Raw genomic sequence first — 27,823 nt, forward strand, 5'->3', positions numbered from 1 at the left:
CATGTCGTAAGTAGGGAATAGCCTTAACATACCTTTTATCCGCTAAATTCACGTGGCCTAACGACTTTTACTCATAACTCCCTCGATACTCGATCTTAGGTTCGTAATTCACCTCAAAACCTTCAAATATATTCAAACCCCTGCTGTCCCAACTCTAAAATGTGATATGCTACGCAATCGATAAAACAAATTATACCACGATGATGAGCCCAACGCGTAGAACAACTTTCGTCAAGGACTTAAGTCGAGAAAATCTATACTTAACTTGATCCTAGAAATGGGTTTCTCTAATTTCTCTGGTTTCTAACTTAAAAATGAAGAAAAAGATCGAAGAAGAAGATATATGTAACAATCCACCGACTTAGGGCCCCACCTCACGTGCCTGCTTGCGCAGTCCCACGAAAATGCGAATATCTCTCTATTCTGAAGTCGTATGAACAAACGGTTTGATGCGTTGGAAACTAGACTCGTAGACGTTCAATTTCATAGTTCGCGGGGACCATAACTCTTAATAGATTGGGAGAAAACGTCCGAGACATTTGACCCAAATTTCAGACAAATCTTTAAAAAGGAATTTACGGTAACTTTCGCCAACTTTTATTTTGCCACTTACCTAGCTTCAAACCTTGAGATACAACACTTGAACACTTAAAATATCACATAACACATCATTTTTAATTTATTACTCACCCTCCTTGTCTTTCCACGAAGATACGAGTTAATTTAGACGTTTTGAAAAGTCGGGGTGTTACACTTACTTTGACAAGTAAGCCAACAATATACCTAGTATGTTATTAATAAGTAGAGTCTGAAATACACAAATCTTATCCTCCTCGAGAGTGAGAGCATTGATATATGGTAGGATAAACAAACTTAGGCAAGCACGCAGATAGATATATAGTGGCTTGGAGGATTGCTATTTAAGGCATATCCAAAATTGTAAAGTTTTTAATGTTTAGTCGTTTCAAAGTCAACTTCACACCTTACGACATTGAAATTGAAAATTTCAGATTAAGATTTTTAATTGAAAAAATCCAGATTTGGATGCAATTTAAGACCTCTGATAAATTTTCTTGTGATGTAAATTTAGTGTGATATGAATATGTTTTTTCATGAAGATTGGACTGACAGTTGTGATTATAATTTGTCAATATTGATTAAAAACTAAATACTTTGAGAAAGTTAGATATAACTTAAATATGACACCTAAAATCGGCTACATGTTTGCAAATCAGACGGTTGAGCCCACCAAGATTTTCAAGTTATCTCAGTATTGGGCTCTAGTTGATTGCAGGTTCCTGTTCCATGGGCTTGGTTTGGGCTTCCTACCACATTGGTTTAGGCTTTCTTTTTGTAATTTTCATTCCTCCAATGAAGATTTTCATACATTGACAATTAATACAAGTAGTCTTTTTACTAAAATTCTATAACTTCTAGACATAAAATATTGATCAATTTCTTTTCATATATCTAAAGCACAATAGACAGGGTTATTCGATATTTATGATGGTCGATACAATGAATCTTCACAGATAGTTAGTTCATACTAGTGTTGGTGGGAGACAACAAATAGTTGATGTGCAAACTTAGTGTTGGTGGGAGACAACAAATGTTTGACATAATATAGTAGGCAATTTCTTTTTATATGCCTAAATCTCGATAGACTAAGTTATTCGATGACCGGAATACAATTAAACCTTGATAAACAAAGTAATTATTCAAGGTGAGAGATAACAAATGCCTGAATATAATTGAGGTGCGAACAAGATAATCTGAATAAGATATATAAGCTGTAGAAAATCAACTTCAAAATTGAAATTATCCAACATCCAATGGTAAAACCAAAATTAATCAAGCTAATAATTAACCTTTTAAAACAAACTATCTCAAGAATTTGAACTCAAAGCAACAAATAATTTTTGAAGTATAATAAAGGCCCAAGCACATGCAGTACTCATTTGGGAGTGATTCTTAGAGAATATTATCTTAGGAAAAAAGGCAAGTTATTATTGATCATACTCATTAATGTCGTACTTTTATAACTTCTTTGCTTTTAATTAAAAACTAGGCCAGTCAATCATGTCTTAGTGAACTTACTGTCTATTACTAATTTAATCATTTAAATATAAATGTGATTAGCAAGTCATCATATATAATTCTAGTTTTTTCGTCTCATAAATGGCAAGTAGATAATCACCTTATAAGCTTTGTCGTTACCTATACACAAAAATTCACCTTTTTTATTGGATGATATTTTATTTTCTTTTGAATCAATCTATGCATTATAAAAAATATTCACAACATATACATAAAATATAATCACACTCATTTTGAACGTCTCAGTAACTTTAAGCTAGACTATAGCATACAAGTTTGGCCGAAGTCAGGAATTTCAATCTAAACTTCAAATTGTCTTAAGTAATTCATTCTGTCTACATGTACAAATTAGTAATTTGAAATCCAGTAACTTAAAAAGATTCAAATTCTCGAATCATAAATTTCAAATTTTAATTCTACCCGTAACTTTAATTTGAGTTTGTCAATAATTATTCATAAGAATTAGTTTAAAAAGAATAGAACCAAGGATATTAATTATTACCATGCTAACATGATTATTTGAATCAGGACTTTTGATTTTTCAGAGTGAGTTAATATTATATCATAGTACAAGACATGATTATTACTTGGAAGTTAATGAAATTAACAATCTAAATAAACAAATGTACTTTGAAAAGACAGCAAAAGCCCATACATATGATTTGGTCACATGGTTAAAGAATTAAAACATCATCTTTTTCCAATTTTCATAAATATATATAACCTTATTATAGCCAAAACTTATAACAAAATACAAAGGCTTTTGTCTTCTAACATCAAAGAGGAACAACAATAATGTACACTAACAAAGCTTCTATTCAAAGAGAAAGCTTTGTTATTCAAGTTTCAGAAAATTTTCAATCTTCATCCCAAGCTATTAGCCCTTCTTCTAATAAATTAATCAATTTCTCCGCCATGAAGCTTTTCGATCGCTTCCGCAAAATCGTCATGCGGTTCGTTTTCCCCGTCCCGACGTCCGGCCGGAGAAGGCCGAGTCGGGCTGGGGAAACAATGTCGGCTTCTGGGCCGGGCTCAGGACAGAGACGGAGATCCTGTGACCGGCCCGATCCACCGAAGACCTCATGTAGCTCCTATTATTCATCAACTTCTCATTATAATGAAGCTATTGCTGATTGTATAGAGTTTTTCAATAAGTCATCACAAGATCAAGGGATTTTTAGTGGTAGAAAATCGGACGTTATTGTGTGATTTTTTTAATTTTTTTTTTGGCTAAATTAATTAATTATGTGCAACCATGCTTGTAGCTTGTGTTGTTTATTTATTTTTTTAATTTTATGAGTTCAAATTTGATGTTGTAAATTTAAACATAGTTGTATATGTGGAATAGCTGATTTGATTTTCTAAATCTACACAATCTATTCAATTACAGGATTCCCATAAGAAAATATGAGCAATAATTCCCAAAATATTAATTTCTGAAAATCGAGTCCAAATCGACCTAAAAAGTCGTACATTTTTCCTTGTCAAATTAACTTCAAAATTGGAGTAAAATATTACTATATAATTAACTCTATTAGAACTCCATTTTCCGATTAATTTCAAACGAGATTCACCGCAAAAACCTTGTCTTTAAATAGATACTATCGGAGAATGATTTATTTTTAATTTTTCTGACGAAATTTAGCTATTCTCGAAATTTTGTAAAACTCATTCGAGATTTATATTATTACAAGAAGCAAAAGGAATTACATGTCATAATTAATAGTATATCTCTTATTGAAAATTTTACACAAAGAAATCAAATATGAATGTTAACCAACCTTACCTTTCACACTTTGATTTCAAGCAAAACCATTGGAAAATTATAAATGAAACTCCTTCCACATCAAGTTATGAAGATTCAAACAGGACACAAGCCTTGAGATCTCTCTTTTGTTCGCGCATTTTAAATTCGAGAAGATTGAATATTATTATCAGAATTACTACCTCTCTTCCTAGAAAAAAATCCCCCAATCAATGGAATAATTAGGGGTATTTTTATCTTCTTCTTCTTATTGATTGAAGGATGGTTTTGTAAGACAACATGATCATGATCACCTTGTGGAGGATTTGCAAATGTGACATATCTTTTTTTGTGAAACTCAACATTATTTTGATCATGTGACATAATTTGTGATTTCTCTATAAATTTTAGGTCTTCGATTTCTGATACCATGACTTTTTGTTGCTCAAATTTTAGCTTATCAAGCTCATTTCTTGTGCGTTCAAGTTCTTCTTCTAAAGAAGAGAGACAAGTAGCCATTACCAATCTTTCTTCTCTTGCCCTTTCTAGTCTTTGCTTTGTTTCAATTAACTCATCATTAAATGAGTCGTCGCTTTCGTCTTCATGACTCGATCCATCTTGTTTCTGAAAAAATAATAATTAAGTTATATATACTGGCAATGTAAATAATATTTATAACATCAGCGTGAGTTACATACCTTGTTGTTTGCAAGTAACATAATTTGATGATTTACTAATATTTGATGAAAATGTAGGGAACTTGAACTTCATAAAATGAACTACTTCATTGTATAGTTATTAGAATCTTTAATCTAGGTTTATATATGCTTGAAATTAAAAGATACTTTGGTTAGTTGGTTAATCCTCTTTTTCACTATATATATCAGTCTTAATTTTATTCTCCAACATCATGAAAAAACATATACTTGTATTGCAGCTTAAGCAAACGTTTCTTTTTCTTCTTTTACTTCTTAATGTTGCATATTAGAGATTACACTTGTATGTGTTCAAGCCATATGAAAATAGCCTCTTGCAAAAGTAGTTTCATACAATAGACTTAATACATTAATTCATGATAATGTATGTGTACATCCTATGTACCATCCCAAAACGGACACTTTTTGAACACTACAACCCATAAATGAGCGAAGTGTCCATTTTGGTATGTGTTTTTAGGGAGAGTCCCTTTTGGTTTGTAGCGTCCAAAAGGTGCCTGATTTGGGGCCGGACTCATGATACCTAAACCCGTAGGGTAAGATTATACTGGATAGATTATTATTTTATACGGTATAAAGCAAATATACACTATTATATCCCCTAAGAGACAACTACATATAATTGTGACACAAAGTGATTTAATCACTAAATTGAAAAATAATAAGACAAATTACGTGCTACAAATATATTAAAAGTACTCTTATATAGTTTAAAAATTATGTATATTATCCGTATATATAATATGAAGTGGAGAATAGATGATGTATATTACCTGTTTAAGCTTATTAGCAGAGTAGAGCTCTCCAGCAAGAACTCTTTCTCCGAACAACATGACTGCCTCCTTAACCGAACGAAATGGAGCACTCGTATCGATTTCCGCCTTTCCCATCATCGTCACTCCTCCTTCTAATTCTTCCATATCGTTTATTATCAATTTCAACACTATTATCGATCGAATGTAATGTATGTTATGTTTGTAGGAGTGTGTTAGATGAATGAGAGACTATAAAAGAGCTCAAAAAGTGGAAACAAAAGAAGATGAGTAAGTGGAGCTTCGTTTCTTCAAGTCCACTTCACTAGAATTATTCTTCCTTGTAAGTTGTACCACTTTCTTTTGGTAAAATATATAATTGATTCAAGTAGAAGCTTAGGCAAATTGGGCTGGACTGTATGGGCTTTTTTTTGGTTTATTTATTGGGCCTACTTTGATTTTGACTTATGAAAAAGACGTTTTTAACCTTGAGCCCAACCCACATGAATAAGTAACCTTTGATATTTTCGTTATTTTTCAAAATAGGGCCAAAATTAATAATTCTTGTAAAGTTATTACGTAATGTTCTTTGGATTGAGCCGACATTCGTTACAATTACGATCAATCTCCGAGGTAAAAGCTATTTTTAACACTTTTACAAGACTATCCAGGCGAATAAATAGATTACCAATTTGTACACGTTTATAAGATTTGCCTATTTCAAAAAATGCACAACACACATTTTTTTGATATACAATAATAATAATTTCAGTTGAATTACGCTTATATATTATACAACATGTGAATTATATATATACCCTGAAAAATATAAAACATACACACTTATTGCATATTTGATATAAAAATAATACAGTAATTCTAAATAGATATGAAGTCTAAATAGATTTTGCTGCAGAATAATTACTTTTGATTGCATAAACATTTTCAATAATTTTTCACTAAGTATTAAAACTGGCATTTTATCCACAATAGTAAGGACACACTCAGTGGGTCAAACATACATTTGAAACTCCGACAGAAAACCAAAAGCAAACAAAAGAAAGTGAAAAATCCAAGCAGCTCTCTTGTCAACATCGTCTTGTCCGCCACAACCTGGAGAAAATTTGGCACTCTTGTCATTTTTAGTATGTTCTACAAATATTATAATATTTGTTAAGTTTAAACTTCTCTATTTTATGATATATAAATATAACTGTAAAAAAATATAGTATTATGATATGTCTAGAATATTAAGTTGTAAGTGTACTTATATGCCAAGAGTTTTATTTCGTGTGCTTTGGTTTAACATGAGAACATGAATTTTAAGAAAACTGACTCGATAATTGAGCAAACTAATTCATAAAAAAAGTAATGAAATATTTGTTTATAACAAATTTTAAATATGTTGAAAATAAATTAACCATGAATAAAATATGAAAAAACGAGAATATTATTGATAAAAATAATATGGTTACAATTTATGAATTTACAGAATATTCGAGATACTTTTTAAGGTAATATAATACCAAAAATCATAATTGAAATCGAATACATTTGTAGAATCCTGATTAGATGAACAAATTCTCAATACACATAATTTTATAAAATCCAAGAGCGTATCATACAGAATTGATATCTCCGAGCAGAGAAGGGAAGAAAACTCCTGCTACGGTTAAGTTTCAACACTGTGAAAGTAACGAACAGTTGGGTAGTTAGCCAGCCATATACCAGATTCTTATATTCTTTCATTAAATCCCCACACATATATTATTTTTTATTAAAATCCAACTGTTCAAACTTACTATCAATTACTACTTTTTAGTGTTAAAAGTTAAGATCTTCACACACTCTGTTTCAACCTCACCATTTATTGTCCCCCTTTTTTTCTCCGTCACACAATTGAATTGATCTCACTGTTACCCAAAATGTCGGTCACCGTTAGCTCGCCGGCCGTCCGATCCTTCCATGTTTCACGATCACCTCATAAAACGATCTATAGGCCACGTGTCATTATGTCTGCCGTCCGATCTAGTGATAGCTTAGGAGTAGCACCAATTTTGACTAAGTTGCAGAAAGACTGTGCTACTCCTCTCCCAGTTTTGCGCCACGTGGCGGATGCAATGGCCGATGATATGCGGGCCGGGCTTGCCGTCGATGGCGGCAGTGATCTGAAGATGATCCTTAGTTATGTCGACACTCTACCAACTGGGTAAGCTACTAATTCTTTTATTTTATTTTTTTGGTTCAGTTGCTTATGGAAGGTGATATTTTTTGTTTCTATTATAAATTACCCGTTTCGAAGAATTAACCTGAATAGTAATATTTGTATTCTGTGCATACTGGCTAGAAAAAATAAACAAGTTGGTTAGCCAACTAATTGGGTAAAGATCCCATTATTTTTACCTATTTTAAGCTATTGTTACTTTTTGGTATTGGGTGTACTTCACAAGTTTAATTTGATGGGCATAATCATAAGGAGTTACATGGTTTAAAGACTTGCCATGAAATATGTTTGTCATCTCGTCTAAAAGCTGAAAGTTGAATAATTGTATTATGTTTGAACACGCGGTCACATGTGAGCTTGATTTTTGTTCATGGGACGAACACATTGAAATTATTTTTTTCTTTTATGGACAGCGATGATATTTGAATCAATAATCTCTGTTTGCTTTGATACCATACTGATGTATGTGACTATCTGGTCTAAAAGTTTGAGCATGTTTTAGTGTCTTGATTATATATTACTCCCTTCGTTTCATTTATATGTCTCTAATATTTCCAAGTATACTTTCTATTTGTTCACTTGTTTGATTGTTGAGCTTGTTCTTATATATGCTACAATATTTTAATGATTAATGAAGGAATGAGAAAGGCTTGTTTTATGCGTTGGACCTTGGTGGTACAAATTTCCGAGTGCTAAGGGTGCAGCTAGGTGGTAAAGAAGAGCGTGTAGTCGCCACTGAGTTTGAGCAAGTCTCTATACCCCCAGAATTGATGTTTGCTACCTCCGAGGTTGTTTAGTTTTTCTTGTTATAATGGGACTTGACCAATACTATCTTTTTTGTTGTTGTTGTATTCATCTTTGCATCGGTTATTGTAGGAGCTGTTCGATTTCATAGCTTCTGCGCTAGGAAAATTTGCACAAAAGGAAGGTGGTAATTTTGAGTTGCAACAGGGACGGACAAGGGAAATAGGATTCACGTTTTCTTTTCCAGTGAAACAGACTTCAATAAGAACTGGAATCCTAATCAAATGGACAAAAGGTTTTGCTGTCTCTGGAACTGTTAGTATTTCTTGACTCTCTTATTTGTGTAAAGGAGTGGCAGATGTTAGACATCTTACTAATTTAGCCTATGACTGGTTCTGGAACCATACATTGCTAAGATGGCCAATCAATTCTGCGTTATTGTAGTTTCAGTAAAGATGGTCAATTTCCCTCAAACTACTAAAACTTCCAACGAATGTTTTTACCTTTTTCTGAAACAAGCACCGGAATCATCTATTTGGTAAAATCCTGTAATTCCATCCCCAATTGATTGTGCATGTGAGATTTTCTGTTTTCTGGACAACAGAGTGTTTCATATAGTGAGTCCATTTTTTCCAGATACAACAATTTTTTTTTTAGAGTACTGGTTACTGTATGATGACTGATTAGTAAGTTGTGTAATTAGAGGGATCATTTCATCGCTTTGATCTTACAAGTTGAATCAGAAAATACTGGATTCCAAACTAGTAGAGAAGAGTTCCTTAACATTGATTTTTAACTTTGTCTCTCTTATCATTATCATTTTCATTTTACCTGTCGATTACTTTTTGATTCCATCATAACATGGAACAGGCAGGAAAAGATGTTGTTGCTTGTTTAAATGAAGCCATGGAGAGGCGGGGAATGGATATGCAAGTGTCTGCCCTGGTAGGTTCTTGCTCAACTTCATGTATATTGTAGAAATGTTGGAGAATAGTCTGGCGCTTCCTTAGTTCAATCGTTTCATGATTTCATTGTCAAGTTAGGTCAATGACACTGTGGGAACACTTGCCGGAGCAAGATACTGGGATGATGATGCCATGGTTGCTGTCATTCTTGGGACTGGAACCAATGCTTGCTATGTAGAACGTGTGGATGCTATTCCTAAGCTGACAAAAAGGATGTCCAAGTCTCCAATAACGGTAAGTAGAGCCCAAATCTCCTTCGTCAAGTTATTTCATGAGCAGATTTTAGCAACCATTGAGTTCGATACATCATTATATTTTAGATTGTGAATACTGAATGGGGAGCTTTCTCAAATGGCCTTCCTTTAACTGAGTTTGATAGAGAAATGGATGCCGAGAGCATTAACCCTGGTGAGCAGGCAAGTATTATTGACTCAAAATGTGAAAATTTCTTTTCTTCGTATACTTGGTATCACACTGTTTCTTCATGGTCTTTTCTACTGTCTTATTTCTTGATGAAGATTTTTGAAAAGACCATCTCCGGTATGTACCTTGGGGAAATTGTGAGACGGGTGCTGGTCAAAATGTCCAAGGTTGGGGGCTTATTTGGTGGCAGCTATGTTCCGGAAAAGTTAGTCACTCCATTTGTGCTGAGGTAATTACATTTGTTATATCAGAAGTTTATGATGCAAATGTTTTCGGAGAAGTATTAGTTTTGTATTAATTAGTCTCGTACTCTTCTTGTTTTTACTCACTCTGTCTGATCTGCATCATATAGGACACCTGATATATGTGCCATGCAGCAGGATACATCAAGAGATCTTGAAGCTGTTGAATCTGTCCTCTATGATGTAGCTGGGGTATATTACTTAGCTCTCGTGTTTTAACTTACATTGCAATACTCTTTCCGGTCACGTATCTTCTAGGCTAATTTTTTTCCTATTGAATACTTGTTGTCCAATAATCGATTCATGAAGAACCTTACATTTGAAGATCTATATTCATTCCAAAGACAACATTCAAAAGGATAGTTTAGCATCTGTTTCCATAAACATGGAACATTTTCCAGAGTTACGTTTATAGATATGAACACATAATAACAACAACTACTATTACGCCTCAATCCCAAGCAAGTTGAGGTCAGCTATATGAACTCTCATTGTCCATGTTGTTAAGGTCGTCCATCCTATTCTAAAAAAATTAGTCTCTCTAGCACTAGAAGTTCTTTACAAAATATTTTCATAGAGTATGAAAGAAGTCTACGAACATTTTGATGTTCACAATTTTGCTTTCGATTATTAATTTTCAGGTAAAATCCGATCTAAGTGCAAGGAAAACAGTCGTGGACATTTGCGATACTATTGCAAAACGAGGGGGTCGTCTGGCTGGTGCAGGAATTGTTGGGATTCTACAGAAAATGGAGGAGGATTCTAAAGGCCTCATCTTTGGTAAAAGAGCAGTTGTAGCAATGGATGGAGGCTTATACGAGCACTATCCTCAGTACAGAGGATACCTCCAAGAAGCTGTCACAGAGTTACTAGGCTCGGAAATTTCGAAAAATGTAGTGATAGAACATTCAAAAGATGGTTCTGGAATTGGAGCTGCATTATTAGCTGCTGCAAACTCAAAGTATGAACATGATTATTAAGGAGAATGCTAAATTTCATGTCTTCAAAGGTTTGCTTGAGGAAAAATTACATGAGCATTTGTAATTTTCTTGTAATTTAGAATGTTCTAAGAAGGATTGATCATTGGACTTCTCATTCTTTAAGTAGAGGCTCTTGTTTGTGATGCCATTTTTGTACTCCCATTAGTGATGTACGAAGAAGTGAGGATTCATATAGCCAACCCCAATTTGTTTGGGACCGAGGCATAGTTGTTGTTGTATTATGCAGCAGTGACTTATTTATGTGATAAAAGCAGATGTATCAGTAAATATAGAACATCTTGTTTGTTTATAATTATGAAATAAGCACATTTCTTTGGTGTTTTAGAATTTTCTCAGTTTTGTTTCTTATATTGGTTATTTTTAACCAAAATTTGATAAATGACAAGATCTTGAAAGTTATAAATTTTTATGACATTCACAGATCAAAAGTTTAGACATGATTCACAGCCATATATGGACTGCATAGTGCATCTATGAGACAAACTCAGAATGCAATGGATGACTTTAATTCAGTATTGAATGAAGAACATAAACAAACTGGCTCACCTGTACTAGTGCAGATTGAATGAATTTGATGTCCACTTCTCAGGTGCTAATTGTGGAACCACAGTTCTCGAGTTGATTTCGTAGATGGTGACTCAACTAATAGTTATTATCTCAGATGACTTTCTGTAGCTACAATCAACTGTTGGGTAGGACTTAAGTACAGAAATTACAGTCACACAGATAAAGAGATAAGTGAAAGAGTCAATTACTTGAAGGACAATAGAAAAGTTATTAGATGTAGATACTTGGTCCAGAAATTTTGTAACTAGATAATTTTCTTTGTTTGAGGCTTTAGAGGAGAGGGTACACTACCTAGAGGATGACTTATCTTCCTAAAGTACTCTCTAGGTGTAATTATTTGGACGTTAATAGTAATTCGAGAATGGTGGGACTAAACAAAAAAAGATTAAACTACAAAGGAAAAAAAACAAATATACTCCCGAACTATCGTTAATGGTATGCAGATATTATTAGTCATATTTTTGGGACATTAGTGCCCCTGCCTAAAAAACTAGAGCATATATACCCTTTATACTAACGGACATACACGTGTCAGAATCTTATCTACCGACCCGACATTTATTAAATATCGGATCGACGGATAAGATTGCGTCACGTGTCCTTATTTAGTCTTCCGTTAGAGTGAAGGGCATATATGCTCTAGTTTTTGGATGCAAGGGCACCAATGTCCCAAAAAATATGACGGAGGATATCTACATACAATTTAAGATAGTTCGGAGGTATATTTGTCCTTTTTCCCAACTATAAATATCAGAAAGTCTCATCAAATCCTAGAAACTACAACACTAATATTATATGAAATAACAAAAATTGCAAAAATCATACCTCCTATTTCCAAATATGAGTTCCCGCTAAACCTCCCCACCCCATAATTCTCATCAAATCTAACAAACAAAATTTGTGAAATATTTAACGGAGATCAAAAGTTTTCACTTTTGACAAACATACAAAACCAAACTAATAGAAACATAGGGAAAAGGGTCAAAAATATTTCCAACTTTCATTTATTAGTTTATCTTATCTTGCCATTATTCAATACACTTACCGTTAATATTGAGTTATTCAACCCTTTTCCCAAAAAACTTATTGTAGGAACAATTTTAAACCATAACTCCAAACATAAGGGACTATTTTGTCATTTCCTGAAAACAAGGTGAAAATTCTTCTCTGGCACCTCAGTTCTGACCCCTTGGGGCTTTTGCTAGTTTTTACAAATTAAAGAATCAAAGAGATTTCTCCAACTTTTTTCAATTGTTTCTCCAGCTATTTTGCCTGCAGATCTTCTGAACAAAATGGTAACTTTTTCCTCTTCCCTTTGATCTCACTGAAAATTATTTGGTAGCAGAAATTACAATCTTTTTGTTTTCCATTTCATGAATTTGCTGTTTTCATTTCTCTTCTACTGTATTGATATTTGATCGTTTGTTTTCAACTGGGTCATTTCGAAAATGGGTAGATCCGTTTTATATTGCTTCAGAACAGGCAAGGAAAGACTCGTTTGGCTAAGTATTATATACCTCTTGAGGAATCCGAGAAGCACAAGGTGGAATATGAGGTATTTTAGTTTTTTTTTTGCTTTTTTCTTAGTTTGATTATGTGAATTTGGTGATTTTAGATTATGGGTTTTGATTATATGGTCAATTTGGATCATGTAGGTTCATCGGTTGGTGGTGAATAGAGATCCCAAATTCACCAACTTTGTTGAGGTAATGAAGTCTGAATTTTTTAATTTCAGTTGATGGAAGCTAGCATTTTTCTGATTAAGCCCTTTTATATCTGTGGAATTGAGTTTAACTAGATCAGCTTGAAATGCAAAAGGCAAAAATGTGATTATCTGTTTTGTTTTCGATCTATAGAACACCATACTAAGCGAATTTGCTGCAATTGTGCTAAGGCAAAGGGGAGACTCTTTCGCTAGTCTTTAATTTTCTAAAAGTATTAATGTTTAACTATCTTATCGTATTTATCTTCCATTGCATCATAAATACTTGTTATCAAAGGAATAACTTTGTGAAATGATTGAAGGATAGGGAGTGGTGGGGGATTCAAGAACAGTTTATTGTTCAAAATTTAACTTATGTGTAGAGTAACCTATGTTATGGCTGAGTATGAAATTCTTATTGAGGCATTTCTCCATACCTACATGTTGTTTCCTAATTCAATCTCTTGGCTTTAGAGGTTGGAAGAGAGTGGGAGAGTGGAGGGAGGGAAGGATCAAGAAAGAAGAGCCTTTTTCCCTTTTGCTTGTGCATGATAAGAGGATTTGTTTAGAATCATATACCGACCACTTTTTATGCATTCATTCTGGCTTCAATATTGGTGTTATATTCCTGGATCTGATTTCTTAAAGAATCGAAAAATGTCAACCTGCAAAAGGAAACAAAAGATGCATTGTGTTTTAACTTTGTTGGGCAATCATTTCTCATCAGATGCTCCGTGAAGCATAACCAACTATTTAAAAATCCTCAATGACATAAAGTACAAAGCAAGATATCGGAAAGAAGCTCTTTGGTTCCTGAAGTAAGTGATTTATCCTTGGAACTGTAAGGGGGAGGTAAAGCAAAGGAAGGGAGAGAAAACAAGTTTGAGGTTTGAACTTGTGTATATTGTATTTTGTAAAATAAGATAGAAAACAACTGAATGTGAATACTAAAAGGGAAATCAATACCTTTTCTGCTGAAACCTCAGCAGAATTGATGAAAGAAGTGAATCTAGCGATTTTTATTTTTTTTGATGATGGAGCTGCTTAACTTACTTCAATAATAGGTTGCATGAGATTTACATATCTGGCTGATTCACTATTAGTTTTGAGTCTCCACTTCTTTTCAGTTTTTGTGTAGATATGTTCCTTGATAAGTCACTAATAACTAACACCTGCTTGTTATATCCGCTTTGCAGTTCCGTACCCACAAGGTAATATACAGAAGATATGCAGGATTATTTTTCTCACTTTGTGTTGATATCACAGACAATGAATTGGCTTATTTAGAGTCCATCCACTTGTTTGTGGAGATTTTGGATCACTTCTTCAGCAATGTCTGTGAGCTGGATTTGGTTTTCAATTTCCACAAGGTTAGACATTTCTCATCAAACGTTGCTACTTATAGAAGCAGCAAAGTTTATAACATCTTTCTTTCCTGTGATCCCTGTTGTGACACAATGGTCCTTTCATTGGTTGTAAATCAATCAATATTCTCGTTGAATTTTCTAAGTTGCCTGTTAAATGCTGCTGTATTTTTCTTTTTATATTTTTGTGCCGGCTCTCCAACTTGGTGCTTGTCGTCAAATCCTTAGCTGAACCTTATAAGTTACATACCTACTTAGTCCTGCAGCTTGGGTTAAACTCAGTTACTTTATACGCCCCTTGGTTCTCCATGAGGCAGTCTTCCCTGTTTGAACATGGTTTTAGGCAGAGATGGAAGGTTATCGAATGAAGTAGAAGAATCAAATTTAATTTCTGTGAAGAAATGGTTTACTGCAGGATTTACCATGGTTTCAAAGTTAAGATTCTTAAAAGGAAGAAACTGGTGGGTACCATAACAAGTGGTATCCAAGACTTGTTCATTGTCCCACTTGGCTATTAATATAGTAGGATTTCATCTTCCCATCCAACACTTACATCTGTAAATATTATCAGCATCCTGTCCTGGATGAAAACTCGAAGTACTCCCTCCTCATTGCTTGTGATATTTTACTATTAGAATTTAGTAATTGATATTTCCTCTCTGTAAATCATAGATCTTCTGATTTTCACAAAACTTAGCTTTAGGGAATTTTATAATAAGCGAGAACTTACGTTTCTCTGGCTGGTGGTAGATCATTCTTTCAACAAAGAATCAGATGGCCAGGAAAAAGTAGTAACGACGTTTTCATGCCTCATCATGTGCACTAACTAAAAATACTGGTTTGCTAGAAATGAAGAAATATGTTTTTCATTAGTAGAGTCAATGGCACCATTCTTAACTTGTTATATCATTTATGCTCAATTTCTTCCCTCTGCAGGTATATCTGATATTAGATGAGTTTATTCTTGCTGGGGAGCTCCAGGAAACAAGTAAGAGGGTAAGAAATCTGCTACCCTAATCACCTCTTACCCCCTCCCTCCCTCCCCCAGACGTAGGGCCTGTAGCTGGCCAATTTTTTGATCTTTTGATGTTCGCTAGGGCCTGTAGCTGGCCAATCTTTTGGTATTTTGATGCCCGCACACGCACACATATGTATATGTGTATATACATTTGTGTATTGACTGACATGTACATGCTAATTTCATGGTGGTAATTTTAAAAAGTATATTTAGCAGTGGTCCAAATTATTTCTGCTGAAGCAGGGTAACTAGATATTAGGTGTTGTTTGTCCCTCTTCCATGAGAAGACAGATGTTCTGGTTTTGTGTATATATATATATATTCCTTTGCTCTCATTCCTCACACCCTGCCCAATGGAAAAAAGAAGTTGATGCATATTTGATTCTGCCTCGACTCTATTATCCTATATTAGTTTGCACTAAACAACATTTTTTTACACGCCAGGCAATCATTGAGAGAATGGGAGAGTTGGAGAAGCAGGAGTGAAGATTTCTGTGCTTTGCTCAAGAGTCGAAACAAACACTTTCCTTTTCCTTCATCATCTGCACTTCTCTTCCGGCTGGTTGTATTTACTGCATTAGACATTCTGTATCCTGTTGATACCTTCATGTTGATGCGGCCTCATTTAATACAAGATTTGTTCATTCATACATTTAAAGGTAGTTTGCAAGTTTAAATATGAATGTCTCTTATCTTTTCCCAGTTTAAATATGAATATCTTTATCTTTTGTCAACTCCAGAGGCTATATTGTTGTTGAAAGTGGGAAAAAGAGTTATTACAATACGAAATTTCTTTATTTTTACTGGCCATCGTACTGTGGGACAACTTATATTTGCCCTTCATTCAGAGGGAGCTCCAACTCGAAGTATAATAGAAAGTAATTTTATAGTCAAAATTAGACTTTTTTTTGTTTTTGAGTATTGTAACACGTAAAGTCCACTCAATTCATGTTATAGCTCCATTAAAGTAAGAAGTATTACGAAACAATTTGCCAAACTGGGTTAACTGCCCCCCAAGTAACAGATAGGAGTAACAAAATTCAGATAGTTTTCGAGTAAAAATAGAGAAAATAAGTTTGACAAATAACATTCCAATTGATTATATTCTTTCTCCCTACCTTCGAACATGTTCAACCTCATCCGTTTAGCCCCCATCACATTGTATTTATCTATTTTATATACAGAACAATTTTAAAATAATATTTTTTACTTATCTATCAAACACAAGAAAATAAGTTTAAAAAAAACACTTTCCTGAACATTGCTGAAAGAAATTTAAAGCAGCAGCAAATTTTTTCATTGCCATTCTTCTTGTGTATACTACTACACGTCTTCCAAGTCAATAAACTTCTCAGACACAGATAAACTTTCTTTCCACGGAATCCATCTAGGCGAAAACCAACAACCATTTCTGAAGTTGTTTCTCTATAATTAATTGAAACTGAAACAGAATAAGTAAAGCCAAAAGCATCTAATGAGAGACACAAAATTTACTATATCCTCCCTTCTTTTGTGTTCCTTATATTCATGAACAGAATGAACACCTACTCTCATGCATAAGCAAAGAAAAGAATAAATCAATTATGATTTGCAGGAGGTCCGGTCTGATCTTTGGAGATGGCGACATGGTGCCATGACTCTCAGTATTAACGACGATCATTGCAAAGAAGCTGCAGTGAAGGGACACTATTGGGGTAGAGTCCATGTCCGCTTCCTTCCAAGCCAGAAGGGAAACTGTAATATTGTCCTCTGATCCTTGAAGTAGCTCGTGAAGTAGAAATGGACATTAGCTCCTGCTCGTTCAACAAGGGTGGAACATACTTGGAAGAAAGTGCTTCCATGGAGGAAGAAGAAGCTGCCAATTGAGCTTGAGAAGGCCCAAAGATAGGCATTGGTCGCCCTGCATTTTGCCAGTCTCGCATTTGTGAGGTAGAGACTCCACCAAACTTGTACTGAGCAGCGAAATGGGCATTTTGTAGTTCATTCTGCTGCGACATTTGTCTTGGTAAGGCCATAGTAGCTTCTCTTGACGGACAAAATGACACACCTCCAAGATATGGAGGCAGCAGAACCTGCAACTAGCCACAAAAGAATTGCCTTAATCTTCTAAACATGTATTTATTAGTAGTCCCACCACGAACTTATTCCTGAATCATTTTATGAATGTACGGCCCAGTAAAATGCAATAGATGACCAAATTTTACTATTAACACTTCTCAAACATTCCAAAAAAGGAGAAGGGGGATCAGAATGAGCTATGGTTCTGGGTGGTCTATGTTGGAAGCAGAATAGTGTTATCTAACACATGCTTTGCATGTAAATACATAGATATGTATGTGTGGGCAGGTGTCTTTAAATAGGTTCATGTATTATAGTCCCTAATAACTGCAGCAGGAACCATGACTGGCATTATGTTGTTTTTGTTTTACTTATTCCAGCCCCAAAGGTCAAGATTTCAGCATGTACCTACGCTGTTCTCATCCTGATACTACACATAAGAGGGGTAAAATAATCTATTTACTCGTGTTCTGTAAAAAACAGTATTTCGGAAGTTGAATTCAATTTAAAGAATATTCAGTATCTTAACAATTATTAAGTCATGAAACTGAGAATCTGACAAACTAGTTATGTTTCAAATGCAGCAAAGCAATTTTAATTAGAAGTCACCTGCTGAGTTGCTGCTGTTGCAGGATTGTAACGATAAGGTGCAGATGAATAACCATTCTGGGGAAGCAAGAAATGCAGGGCAGGATGTTTCTGTGAGGTTACAGGCATTTCAAGGTTATGACCATTAGTGCCTTTGATCACATAACTTCCAGCTGACAATGAAAGGAAATCTGCGTTCTGCGAAAGAAAGTGGATTATTATCGTGTATGGATGAAGAATATCACACATTACAGAAGATAACTAACCTGCTTTGCTAAAGAATTGAACCCAGATGTAGTAGAAGCCTGTTGCTGATCTTGGAGGAGTCTTTGGTGCAAAAGGATTGCATTTCTAACTTCAGTTGGATTCTTCTCAGCAGTAGAGGCAACGTTCCCAGTAGAAACAATTCCATGCATATCATTCACCTTTACAGTTGGGCTGTTCTGAATTATAGGAGGCTCTTGCTTCACTCCATCAGGTGATGAAGACTGAGAAGGATGCGAGGAGACTGTGTCACCTCTCATCGAAGTCTGTAAGCCTTTAGTCAGCCGACTTATATAAACATGAGCAGCACACCTCTTAAATGACTTCCTCAAATCAAGTGGAACTTGAGAATCCTGCATAATCAAATCAAATGAGTGTTCCACATAATTGTTCAGAATGGAACAAAGTACATGAGAGTAACTGAAAGCCATATCGAAGTGCTAAAACACCTTCATGGTTGGGAGACAAGATTTTGCATTTTGAGCTTGAGGATCAGAGCCAGTGCTTCCAATCCAGACAGGAAATTTGCCAATTGGAAACCTATCATTACTCAGTGCATGAGAAACCAAACAATATTTGTAGGCAAGAAAGAGTGCAGTAAGAAATGGGAACTTACTGTGGTGAAGAATCAAGTATGTCGGAACAAGATGACCCTGCTGCAGACAAGCCTGGCCACAACAATGAACCTGATCACCAAAACAACATTTCTGTTAATGTAGATATAAAATACACATGATTTGGATGACACCGTCTCTGATATATTACAACCAGTCATCAGAAAATTTGAAACTTGCAGGCTATAGTTATACCATTATTCCTCTTCTCCTTGTGTGTGTTTTGTTGGTTGGCTTGATAAGCAACAACCTGAATACAGAACAGTAAGATCAGTATTTATGTCACGTATTAACCAAAGAGTATAGATGTCCAAATGAAACTTACTTGTTGCGATGAAATTTCGAGCTGCTCTGTGTTGATGAATGTATCACATGGGGAAGCATCATGAAATGATTTTGATTTGGCAGCTTCTCCAGCAGAAACAGCTATGTCTGGAAACTGCTTCAACGCTTCAGCACTGAATTGGCAGCTGTTTGTCCTTATGTCCTGCTCTGTTGTTACAACTACACCATTTATGAAATACATTAGTTCGGCAAATGACCAATTATGGAAGAGACCAACATAGAAACAAAGAACTAACAAGCAGACCTCCACTTGCAATTACAGAAGCCTCAGGTTCCGGTAAGTCCAAAGATTTCACTTCTGGAAGTTGACTATTTATTTTGCTTTCGCTCAAGGTGTCAACGTCTGGGACCATACCAGCCAAAGCATACAAGGTTTCAGCCACTTCCTCTTCATCTTTGGTGATTGGACCATCAAGCTCCTCCTTTATACACCGACTTGAACCACAATGAGTCTGCATTTAAATCTCATTATCATAGATGAAAATTTTCCATTGAACAGCATATCATTCAATTGTTTGGTAGAGGAACCACAGAGGCAAAAAGAACTATTAAAAGGAAAAAGCTGCAAAATTTACAAGTCACTAACCAAATTAAGCTTAGACTTGTTGCCATATTTCCTTAGTGTTTCAGCTCCATCTGACATGCGAGTCGCCTTTTTGGAAATCGGCAAAGGTGGAGAGATGAGCTTGCGAATTCTCTTCTTGATAGCTACAAAGGGCAAAGGATCCAAGTAAACAACTTATGATCAATTGGAAGTCCAAAGTTTAACTCAAACAAGAACCATTCCACCTTATAAGAGAGTAAAATCAGAAACTTAGCCAGTATAATCACCCAAATAGCAGATTAAGTACTTTTTAAAGATTCCAAAGGTTTAAAAAGTGAAAGAAGACGAAGAAACATACAGAATCTTCTCATGCTTAAAAAGAAAGAAAAGGTGAAAAGGAATTTACTATAATTTACAAAATAAAGCAACAAGTGACCCACTTCCAAGCACTGGGCTCCAACTAAACCATAACTATTCCAAATAAGATAACAAACATAAGCAAGTCAGTAATTTCCAAATTCAATTCACCATAAAATACAAACCTGAACGAACTTTCCGAGGAACAGAAGCATGATCTACTCCATTACACTCATCAAAAAACTGCAAATCCAAAAGGGGCTAATAAATAAACAGACCAATTCCTATTTACAATGTTTTCCAGTATACTTAATTGAGCTAAAATATCAAACCTTTTTGGGAAACTTAAATCGCTTCCGAACAGAAACATTGGGATGAATCTCATCGTTATCATCAGACCTTGAACAACCCATTTCAATGTTGTTCATACTGGATTAGACTTCACCAACACCACTAAATTTCCCCTCTTCCACTTTCTTCGCAATTATTTCATTTCCTCCCTTACAATCTAAGCATCCAAAGCAAAACCCAGAAATATTATCAGAGAATTTTGTGTGAAAAACAGAAATCACAAGTAAAATCAAAACAAAAAGAAGGATAAAGAACTGTAACAGATAACCAAAACAGAAAAAGAGAGAGGAGAAAAGGAGGAATACAAGACGACACGCGTTTCTCAGCCTCGCAAACACCAAAATCCACATACAGATGAATAAGAATAAGAATATATTTGCAGAAACAGACAATAGACGCATTGATGGGTTTTGTTGTTTAGTAACCGTTTGATTTTAATACGAAGACCAAACAATAAAATTCACTTTCACACTTAAGCATTACCGATTCTTGTCCATTTCTGGAAAAAAACTGCAACAAAATTGAATTGAAAACAATTTTCTTTCCAGACCCAGCTACAATCAATTCTCTAATCATCAAACAATTCACACAAACAAAAACCTACAAAATTTCAGAACTTTTGGTAGTGAATCTAAAAAAACCCGAAACAGAAACATTAAAGGCTTTTGGGTTTTACAGTACTGACATTTAAAAAACTCTGAGAATGGTTAAAAAAGGAAGAAGAAGAAGAAAAGTGAATATGGTCCTTTATGTACAACGAATCTGGTTCTTCTTCACATAATAAAGCCGCTCTCTCACTGTGAGTCTGTCACACTCGTACTCATCAACCCCAAAAAGAAAAAAAGAGAGAGAAAGAGAAAGACAACACACACGCAAAGTACTAAAAAAAAAATCAACCCCATGTAGAGAAATTACAGTACCATCTCTATTCATCAACAAAACCCCATTAAAACAGAGAAACATATCAGATTACACGGATCAAATGTGCATTTTCTTCAGAAAAAGCAGAATCTCATCACTCTTTCAGATCGAAAAAGCAAAAATTCAAAATGCAGAAAACAAAAAACTCACTCATTTCCATGAAAAAAACAACAGAGAATCATGAAAAAATTAATCCAGCTTACAATCTGTTGCAACAACTCATAACTGAACAAGAACAAACAAACCAACAAACAAAAAAAAAGAATAAATTTTGATTTACCCAAATAGTAACGATTTAGATATCTGAGAATATTTCTGCTTAACAAACGGAAAAACCGAAGCTTTCGGTTTTTGATTACCCGATTCTCTGAAGATTTCACACAAAAACGATCAGTTACATACTCTGTTTTCTCTCTTTCTTTTGCGTTTTAAAAGGAATATTTTTAATTATTACGTCGTCGCAATATCTACGGACCATACAAACGGGATTTTCGCAGCCGTTGGATCAAAAGTTCCCGAGTCCCACGTGTCATCTACGTGGCAAATATATTTCTTACCCAAAATGCCAGCGTGTACATGTTCGAATTAATCGGCGATTCATTATGTAATACTACGGCGATTTAATAATCATTATAAATACTTTTAGGTTGGGGCCCACGTAGGGTAATGATTTTGATTCTCTGGCGCTGGGTGAAAGGGAGTGTGCTTCATGAATGATGCGTGAAGTTGAGAGCAATTCGGTTGAAAGGGACTGTGAAAATGACTATTTTAACCTTCGTTCACGATATCAAATGACGAAGATACCCTTCCATTTGAATTTAGAATGTATTCAATAATATTCAATATAAAGAAAGATTTGATTAAGTTATCCTATCTCTTTGAGAATGTGTAATGAATGACTTATATGCTTTTGAAGCTATTAAATAATAGTAACTTCTTCATGAGCTTTCTTGAAATTATGGATCTTGTTGTAAATTTTTAAGTTTTGAATCGAGAATTTTTAATGTGATTTTAAATTTAAAATAGATTGATTGACGTGATTGTTATGTAAAGTTTTATTATGAAATTTAAGAGCTTTAAGTGAGTTGGGTTTAGTATGTGGACAATACAAATGAACTAAAAGCTTAGTTATATAGTCAAAATATTCACCAACCTAGATCTTAGATAATGTCTTGGATTAATATTTTTTTTCACTTAAGTGGGAACAATAGTTAGAGTCTTTTTTGCTATTAACTAGGGTTGTGTTGGTCTTAACTAGAGGTCCAAATTTAAGTTTCCCTAGACACGAAGTCGCCTCTGTTAGAAAACGCTTTATCCTTCAATGTATGAATTTTCGGGGTGGATCCTCTAGGCTCCAATGTGAGTACCGACTACTGAGCACCGGAGGATAAACTCTTTGCATTTTATGCTCCTAAGAAACTCACTTTTTTTTTCTAAAAAAGAAAAAATAACTTTTAACATGAGTTTTGGGTTAGGATAACTGATCTGGATATACGTATAGGCCCAATACTTCAGCCCAAAACTTAGCCCTTTGACTCTTTACTCTTTAGTGAATGTAGTGTTTAGGCCTTTAGGATCCAAATTAAGTCCCGTTCACTGACAGTCTCTGCCGTGCCTGCTCTGCCGCCGGCTGTCGCTGCTCGCACGTCTTCTTCGTTTTCAGGTGAGTTCCATGATTGTGTCTAATTTTTTTTACAAAAGGAACAATTGGAAGTTGAATTTTCAACTTGAAAAGAACTGAACTATACACGCCATAATTGAATCCATACTAGTTCGAAGCGTGATTTATGCTAGTTGAAGACGTGATTTGGATTATTATTATTATCATTTCTCTGTATTTGAAGTTTCTGAACTCAATGTTCTTAGGTTAATTAGATATTTATGAGTCAATTGATTTTTGAATGAACCATTGCATAAAAATCAGATGTCGATGGTTATTTGTTAGGTTAAATAGGTTTCTGCTGCTGATTGTTTTCGTGGATCTTTAAGTTTTATATAGCTGTACTTTGAGATAGAAGGAGGGTGTTTGAGCTATGAAAAGTTCATTCAGCTTGTAAGTTTTTGATTTGCTTCACCTGGAACTAAATTCGAAGCTAGCCTAACTTATTTTTCTGTTTATTTGTCCCTGGGCACGTAAGAAGAAAGTTTGAGTATCTTCTCTTTACAAGAAAATAATGATAATTGCACATGTGACATGAGTTATGTGGCACTTTTGACTACAATTTGTATTTTATGCATGACAGATACTATTGTAGGGCATATAATTTAGTTAGATTCGTTTTTGGTTCTGCTTTGGACTGTTTTTCCTTGAGACGAGGGTCTATTGGAAACCACCTCTCTACCTCTGAGGTAGGGGTAAGGTTTGCGTGCTCTCTACCTCTAGGTATTTTGTTGTTGTAGATTTGTTTCTAGTGCATATGGTATTACTACAACATATTGAGTGTGTTCCCATAGTGGGGTCTGGGGAGGGGACAGACCTTCCTCTCCCACATAAAGTGCTACAACACATTGCTACTTACTAGACTTCTACCCTGTCCTCAACCTCGAAACCTTTCTATATAGGGTCATATCCCTAGTAAGTTGAAGTTGTGTCATGTACGGTCTAATCACCTCCCCTAGTTCTTTTATGACCTATCCCTACCTTTCTAACTCCTGTGACCGCCTATATTGGAATTGCACAGTTACCATTTAATCATTGAACAGTGAAATAGCCTTTCCATGAGAAATCTTTGAAACAGAAAACATGAACTGCTTAAAATCATGGTGAGAATTTCGATGCACCAAAATAAAAGTATCATGACAAAACTGAGCAGTCACTTAACACTAATGACAGTTACTTATGTGACATGGGTATCTTCTCTGGTACTTGAAGGAACATTCTTCTAGTTTAAGTATACATTTAGACTAAGTTGCTCGGATTCTTCACTCTGTATCGATACGATATGGTGGGATCTATGTCCGATTTGGTCAACCGATTTTGGGTACTTTGACCAAAATCTATGGGGAATGTCTTGACAGTTTTAATGATTTCTGTAATCAATACAAAATCTAAGGTGAAATTGAAGAAAATGGAATACCTTTTATATAGAAATTTATGTCTTTCCTTTTCCTTCAATCTCCTTCCAAGATTCTCCTCAAGTTCTCCACATAATATAGGTTTTTTTTTTTGAAACTGGTAACATTGTATTCCTCAGCATTAAGGGCTATGCTAGCCCCCTCCAAAAGTGTTAGTTACATAGAAAAACCAACAAAAAAAACAGGAATATTTTAATTATTTTTAGGCAAATCCCTGCACCCGTATCCATTCATAGATCCATATCCCTGAATCTTAAAAATTAGATCATAAAGGATCCAACCTCTGGATCCACACCCGCATTGGACACCCGCACCCGAGTCCGAGCAACTTAGCATTTAGTTCTCCTTTCTTCAGATTGTATATTATAAACTTGTTTTGATACTTTGACCCCTCTAACTTTTGAAATTGTTGCTTTTTGTGTACTGCAGCTGATATAAGCCCAAAATTGTAGCTTATGTTTGGACCAAACTACAAATTGGTTTAAGGTGCTCCCGTCGACAATACACTATTGCAGAGCGAGTGCAGAGGTCTGATATTTCTCGTCCAAGTGTCGACTCAACGCCGAGAGAAGTCACCTTTTTTGGTTTAAAAAAACCTCGAAACTGCCCTTTGGCTCATCTTAATGTAACTATTATTGGGACAGAGAAGATAAGAACATTGTTTTTGTGAAATCAGATGTCGACAGCGACATACCCACCACCTCCTCCGTTTTACAGGCTGTACAAGGACTATCTTCAAGACCCCAAGTCTGCTCCGGAACCTCCCCCTCCAATTGAGGGCACCTATGTCCTCTTTGGTAGCAACTACACTGTAAAGTCTCTCACCCGTTCCTCTACACCCTTTTGAAATCCACTCCCAAATGGGAAAAGGGGTGAAAAAGTCATGATACCCAATTGCCTACTTGTGCTTAATGTCGATGTATGAATGTATAAGGTGTATTTGAGGCCCATTCAAGTTTCTGGGTAGCTCTTCACCTCGAAAGATTTGGTTTTTACTTTAAACATTGAATCATATTCTCAATTTCATCACTTTGATATACTTTATATTGCTTATGGGGTAAAGGTATGGAGTTGATTCAATGTGCACTTAAAAAAAATACAAGAGAGTAGAGGGGGAAATGTCTGATGCTAAGATGAGGTTCAGTGAGATATTCAATTGACAATGATTTAGATTTTATCTATTCTGAAATATGAGTGAGGTTTCCATTAACGTTCTCACCTTTATCTTATGTTGTCTTGAACTGCAATGCATCAAGAGTATTTTTTCTAGTCACTCCTCTGTGTGCTTGTCTTTCGTGAATTTTGTTTGTCAGTTGTATTGCTGAAATTAAGCTGTTCGTTGTGGTTTGTATTAGATGACTATGTACAAGTTTGCTCCTTATTGTTTTTGCCATTGCGGTTTGCGCAGACTGATGATGTACTCCCAAACTTGGAAGAGCAAGGCGTGCGCCAATTATACCCAAAAGGGCCTAATGTTGGTAAAATTCGCAGCTATTCTCAAAAAGCCGTATTTGTTCCTACTGTGATATGTAACATGCATATCCTTTTTAAACATTTATAGTTAAAAGAATTTAAGAATGTGGATACACATAACACATTTGTACCTTATATATCATCCTGCATTTTCGATATGAATCTGCATGGAACATGACACTCGTTTTTGTTTCCTTATCGTAAGTTCCAAGTAAATATCCTCTACAAGGTCAATCTATATGTCTAATCATTTCTGTTCTCTTTCCCCAAGCCAGTGACCAGAATAAAGAATAGGGAAATAGTTATTAAGTTTGAGCCCTTTAGGTTATCCAAAGTCTTAGACAAAGGATAGCAATCAAGTATCCTACGCATTGCAAAAGTTAATTGCAGAATCAATTTCATAGTTGAAAGGATGTACCATGATGTCCCCTTTATTGGATGCTGCTGCTTATGGGATGCTTCCAGAGATAAATTTTAGGTGCTATTCTGTTGCTTCTCAGAAAAAAATATTCGTTCTTATTCTGCTGATTCATGTTACAGATTTCAAGAAAGAACTAAGAGCACTTAACAGAGAATTGCAGCTACATATATTGGAGCTTGCTGATGTTCTTGTAGAGCGCCCTTCACAATATGCCAGGAGAGTGGAAGAGATATCTCTGATATTCAAGAACTTGCACCACCTACTCAATTCTCTGCGTCCTCACCAGGTGATCAATTGGTGAATCTGAATGTCCAAACATTTCTGGGTCTTAGCATGGCTATAGAAGATAGATGATCTCAATTATCATTTACCTTTGTTTCTTTCTTTTACAGGCTCGAGCCACACTTATCCATATTCTAGAACTTCAGATACAACGACGTAAACAAGCAATAGAGGATATCAAGCGGTATGATGTGGTTTGCATGTTCTTTTTATCATATATATATTTAGCTTCTTCCTTCATTAGATTTAGATGAAAACTCGTGAGTTTTTTAAATGAGTTCATAGTGTGCTGCAACAAACAGTTGCAAGTGAAAGAATTCAGTTTCCCTTTAAGCTGCTTCAGTCACTTTCAATTATACAGATTATATATGTAATTACTATATCAAACTACCTCTCAAAATGAAAAGAGAGATGTATTTACCGTTACTCTAATAATGTGCATAAATTCACAAGTTGTTGGAGTTGAGGCAGACTGTTTAATTCTTTCTCTATCTTTTTATCGTGGTTACTATGATTTAAGTCATGATGTTGGTTTCTATTTGCTTGTATAGGAGAAGGGAAGAAGCTCAGAAGCTTCTAAAGGAGGCACTTGGTACCCTTGAGGGACAGTAGCATGCTCTTTAAACTTTACACACAGCTGGCAGAGTAAACTTGACGAGTTTCTTGACAATTAGAGTGTCCAGAATGCTTTGAAATTACAGTATAGAAATCATTCAGTCCTAATGTGAAATTTTCTTTATACAGTGACAATGCTTTTATGTGGCCAGTGATATGTCACAATCCAGTGCCAAAAATTTGACGTTTCAGTCATTGAGGCAATACACATGTGTTTATGTATGGTTCGATTAAGGGTGTGTAAAAAGATTTAGGTGATCCATCAAACATGTAACTATTCTGATATTATGTTTATTTCTTAAAAAGTAGTCTCATCACTACTATTGAACATGTGATCTTCCTCATCTTTTGTTGCT

The 27,823-nt window shown here is 35.0% G+C and overlaps 6 protein-coding genes across 11 annotated transcripts; 4 read left to right on the forward strand and 2 right to left on the reverse strand.

The window, feature by feature from the left end:
• Positions 1-3,012: 3,012 nt before the first annotated feature.
• LOC102602788 (uncharacterized) lies at positions 3,013-3,306 on the forward strand. The gene has a single exon (XM_006342173.1). The coding sequence runs from the start codon at positions 3,013-3,015 to the stop codon at positions 3,304-3,306; it is 294 nt and encodes a 97-aa protein (XP_006342235.1).
• A 508-nt stretch (positions 3,307-3,814) lies between these two features.
• LOC102603122 (WEB family protein At1g75720) lies at positions 3,815-5,592 on the reverse strand. Its single transcript, XM_006342174.2, has 2 exons — positions 5,331-5,592; positions 3,815-4,465 (listed from the first exon to the last, which is right to left on the reverse strand). The coding sequence occupies exons 1-2, from the start codon at positions 5,475-5,477 to the stop codon at positions 4,004-4,006; spliced, it is 609 nt and encodes a 202-aa protein (XP_006342236.1). The 5' UTR covers positions 5,478-5,592; the 3' UTR covers positions 3,815-4,003.
• Positions 5,593-7,184: 1,592 nt separating this feature from the next.
• HXKRP1 (hexokinase-related protein 1) lies at positions 7,185-11,233 on the forward strand. The gene is given in 9 exon segments (NM_001288386.1): positions 7,185-7,518; positions 8,171-8,321; positions 8,410-8,592; positions 9,148-9,222; positions 9,321-9,476; positions 9,563-9,658; positions 9,761-9,894; positions 10,018-10,099; positions 10,549-11,233. Coding segments are annotated over 9 exon segments (1,500 nt in total). The 5' UTR covers positions 7,185-7,234; the 3' UTR covers positions 10,888-11,233.
• A 1,366-nt stretch (positions 11,234-12,599) lies between these two features.
• On the forward strand, positions 12,600-16,293 carry LOC102595611 (AP-2 complex subunit sigma). Its single transcript, XM_006341981.2, has 6 exons — positions 12,600-12,770; positions 12,932-13,030; positions 13,131-13,181; positions 14,374-14,547; positions 15,478-15,537; positions 16,004-16,293. The coding sequence occupies exons 1-6, from the start codon at positions 12,768-12,770 to the stop codon at positions 16,043-16,045; spliced, it is 429 nt and encodes a 142-aa protein (XP_006342043.1). The 5' UTR covers positions 12,600-12,767; the 3' UTR covers positions 16,046-16,293.
• A 527-nt stretch (positions 16,294-16,820) lies between these two features.
• LOC102595950 (uncharacterized) lies at positions 16,821-22,000 on the reverse strand. Of its 6 annotated transcripts, none has more exons than XM_006341986.2 (12): positions 21,882-22,000; positions 20,662-20,837; positions 20,515-20,572; positions 20,015-20,136; positions 19,673-19,880; positions 19,409-19,587; positions 19,279-19,333; positions 19,086-19,155; positions 18,919-19,009; positions 18,472-18,822; positions 18,227-18,403; positions 16,821-17,631 (listed from the first exon to the last, which is right to left on the reverse strand). In XM_006341986.2, the coding sequence occupies exons 2-12, from the start codon at positions 20,755-20,757 to the stop codon at positions 17,206-17,208; spliced, it is 1,833 nt and encodes a 610-aa protein (XP_006342048.1). In that variant the 5' UTR covers positions 20,758-20,837; positions 21,882-22,000; the 3' UTR covers positions 16,821-17,205. The 6 variants fall into 6 exon arrangements, with proteins under 6 accessions (XP_006342048.1, XP_006342044.1, XP_015161906.1 ...); XM_006341982.2 differs by having other exon boundaries at positions 16,821-17,637; XM_015306420.1 differs by having other exon boundaries at positions 16,821-17,637; positions 21,961-21,979.
• Positions 22,001-23,158: 1,158 nt separating this feature from the next.
• LOC102597158 (mediator of RNA polymerase II transcription subunit 7a-like) lies at positions 23,159-27,802 on the forward strand. Its single transcript, XM_006341987.2, has 6 exons — positions 23,159-23,264; positions 25,106-25,487; positions 26,085-26,154; positions 26,690-26,856; positions 26,963-27,036; positions 27,404-27,802. Exons 2-6 carry the CDS (start codon positions 25,353-25,355, stop codon positions 27,462-27,464), a joined length of 507 nt encoding a protein of 168 aa, XP_006342049.1. The 5' UTR covers positions 23,159-23,264; positions 25,106-25,352; the 3' UTR covers positions 27,465-27,802.
• Positions 27,803-27,823: the final 21 nt, after the last annotated feature.

This window comes from Solanum tuberosum, unplaced genomic scaffold, assembly GCF_000226075.1.
Source record: "Solanum tuberosum cultivar DM 1-3 516 R44 unplaced genomic scaffold, SolTub_3.0 scf00032, whole genome shotgun sequence".
In the NCBI taxonomy this organism is placed as follows: Eukaryota; Viridiplantae; Streptophyta; class Magnoliopsida; order Solanales; family Solanaceae; genus Solanum; species Solanum tuberosum.

Bases quoted from the DNA above. Each gene is read 5' to 3' on its own strand.
- LOC102602788 (XM_006342173.1), top strand. From the start codon at position 3,013: ATGAAGCTTTTCGATCGCTTCCGCAAAATCGTCATGCGGTTCGTTTTC.
- LOC102603122 (XM_006342174.2), bottom strand. From the start codon at position 5,477: ATGGAAGAATTAGAAGGAGGAGTGACGATGATGGGAAAGGCGGAAATC. The intron at 4,466-5,330 runs GTAATATACATC...TTATTTTTTCAG, and splicing joins CTGCTAATAAGCTTAAACAG to AAACAAGATGGATCGAGTCA.
- LOC102595611 (XM_006341981.2), top strand. The intron at 14,548-15,477 runs GTTAGACATTTC...TTCCCTCTGCAG, and splicing joins TGGTTTTCAATTTCCACAAG to GTATATCTGATATTAGATGA. The intron at 15,538-16,003 runs GTAAGAAATCTG...TTTACACGCCAG, and splicing joins TCCAGGAAACAAGTAAGAGG to GCAATCATTGAGAGAATGGG.
- LOC102595950 (XM_006341982.2), bottom strand. From the start codon at position 20,757: ATGAACAACATTGAAATGGGTTGTTCAAGGTCTGATGATAACGATGAG. The intron at 19,334-19,408 runs GTAAGTTTCATT...TTCTGTATTCAG, and splicing joins TCGAAATTTCATCGCAACAA to GTTGTTGCTTATCAAGCCAA. The intron at 19,156-19,278 runs GTATAACTATAG...TTTGGTGATCAG, and splicing joins CAAGGAGAAGAGGAATAATG to GTTCATTGTTGTGGCCAGGC.
- LOC102597158 (XM_006341987.2), top strand. From the start codon at position 25,353: ATGTCGACAGCGACATACCCACCACCTCCTCCGTTTTACAGGCTGTAC. The intron at 25,488-26,084 runs GTAAAGTCTCTC...CGGTTTGCGCAG, and splicing joins TCTTTGGTAGCAACTACACT to ACTGATGATGTACTCCCAAA. The intron at 26,155-26,689 runs GTAAAATTCGCA...TTCATGTTACAG, and splicing joins CCCAAAAGGGCCTAATGTTG to ATTTCAAGAAAGAACTAAGA.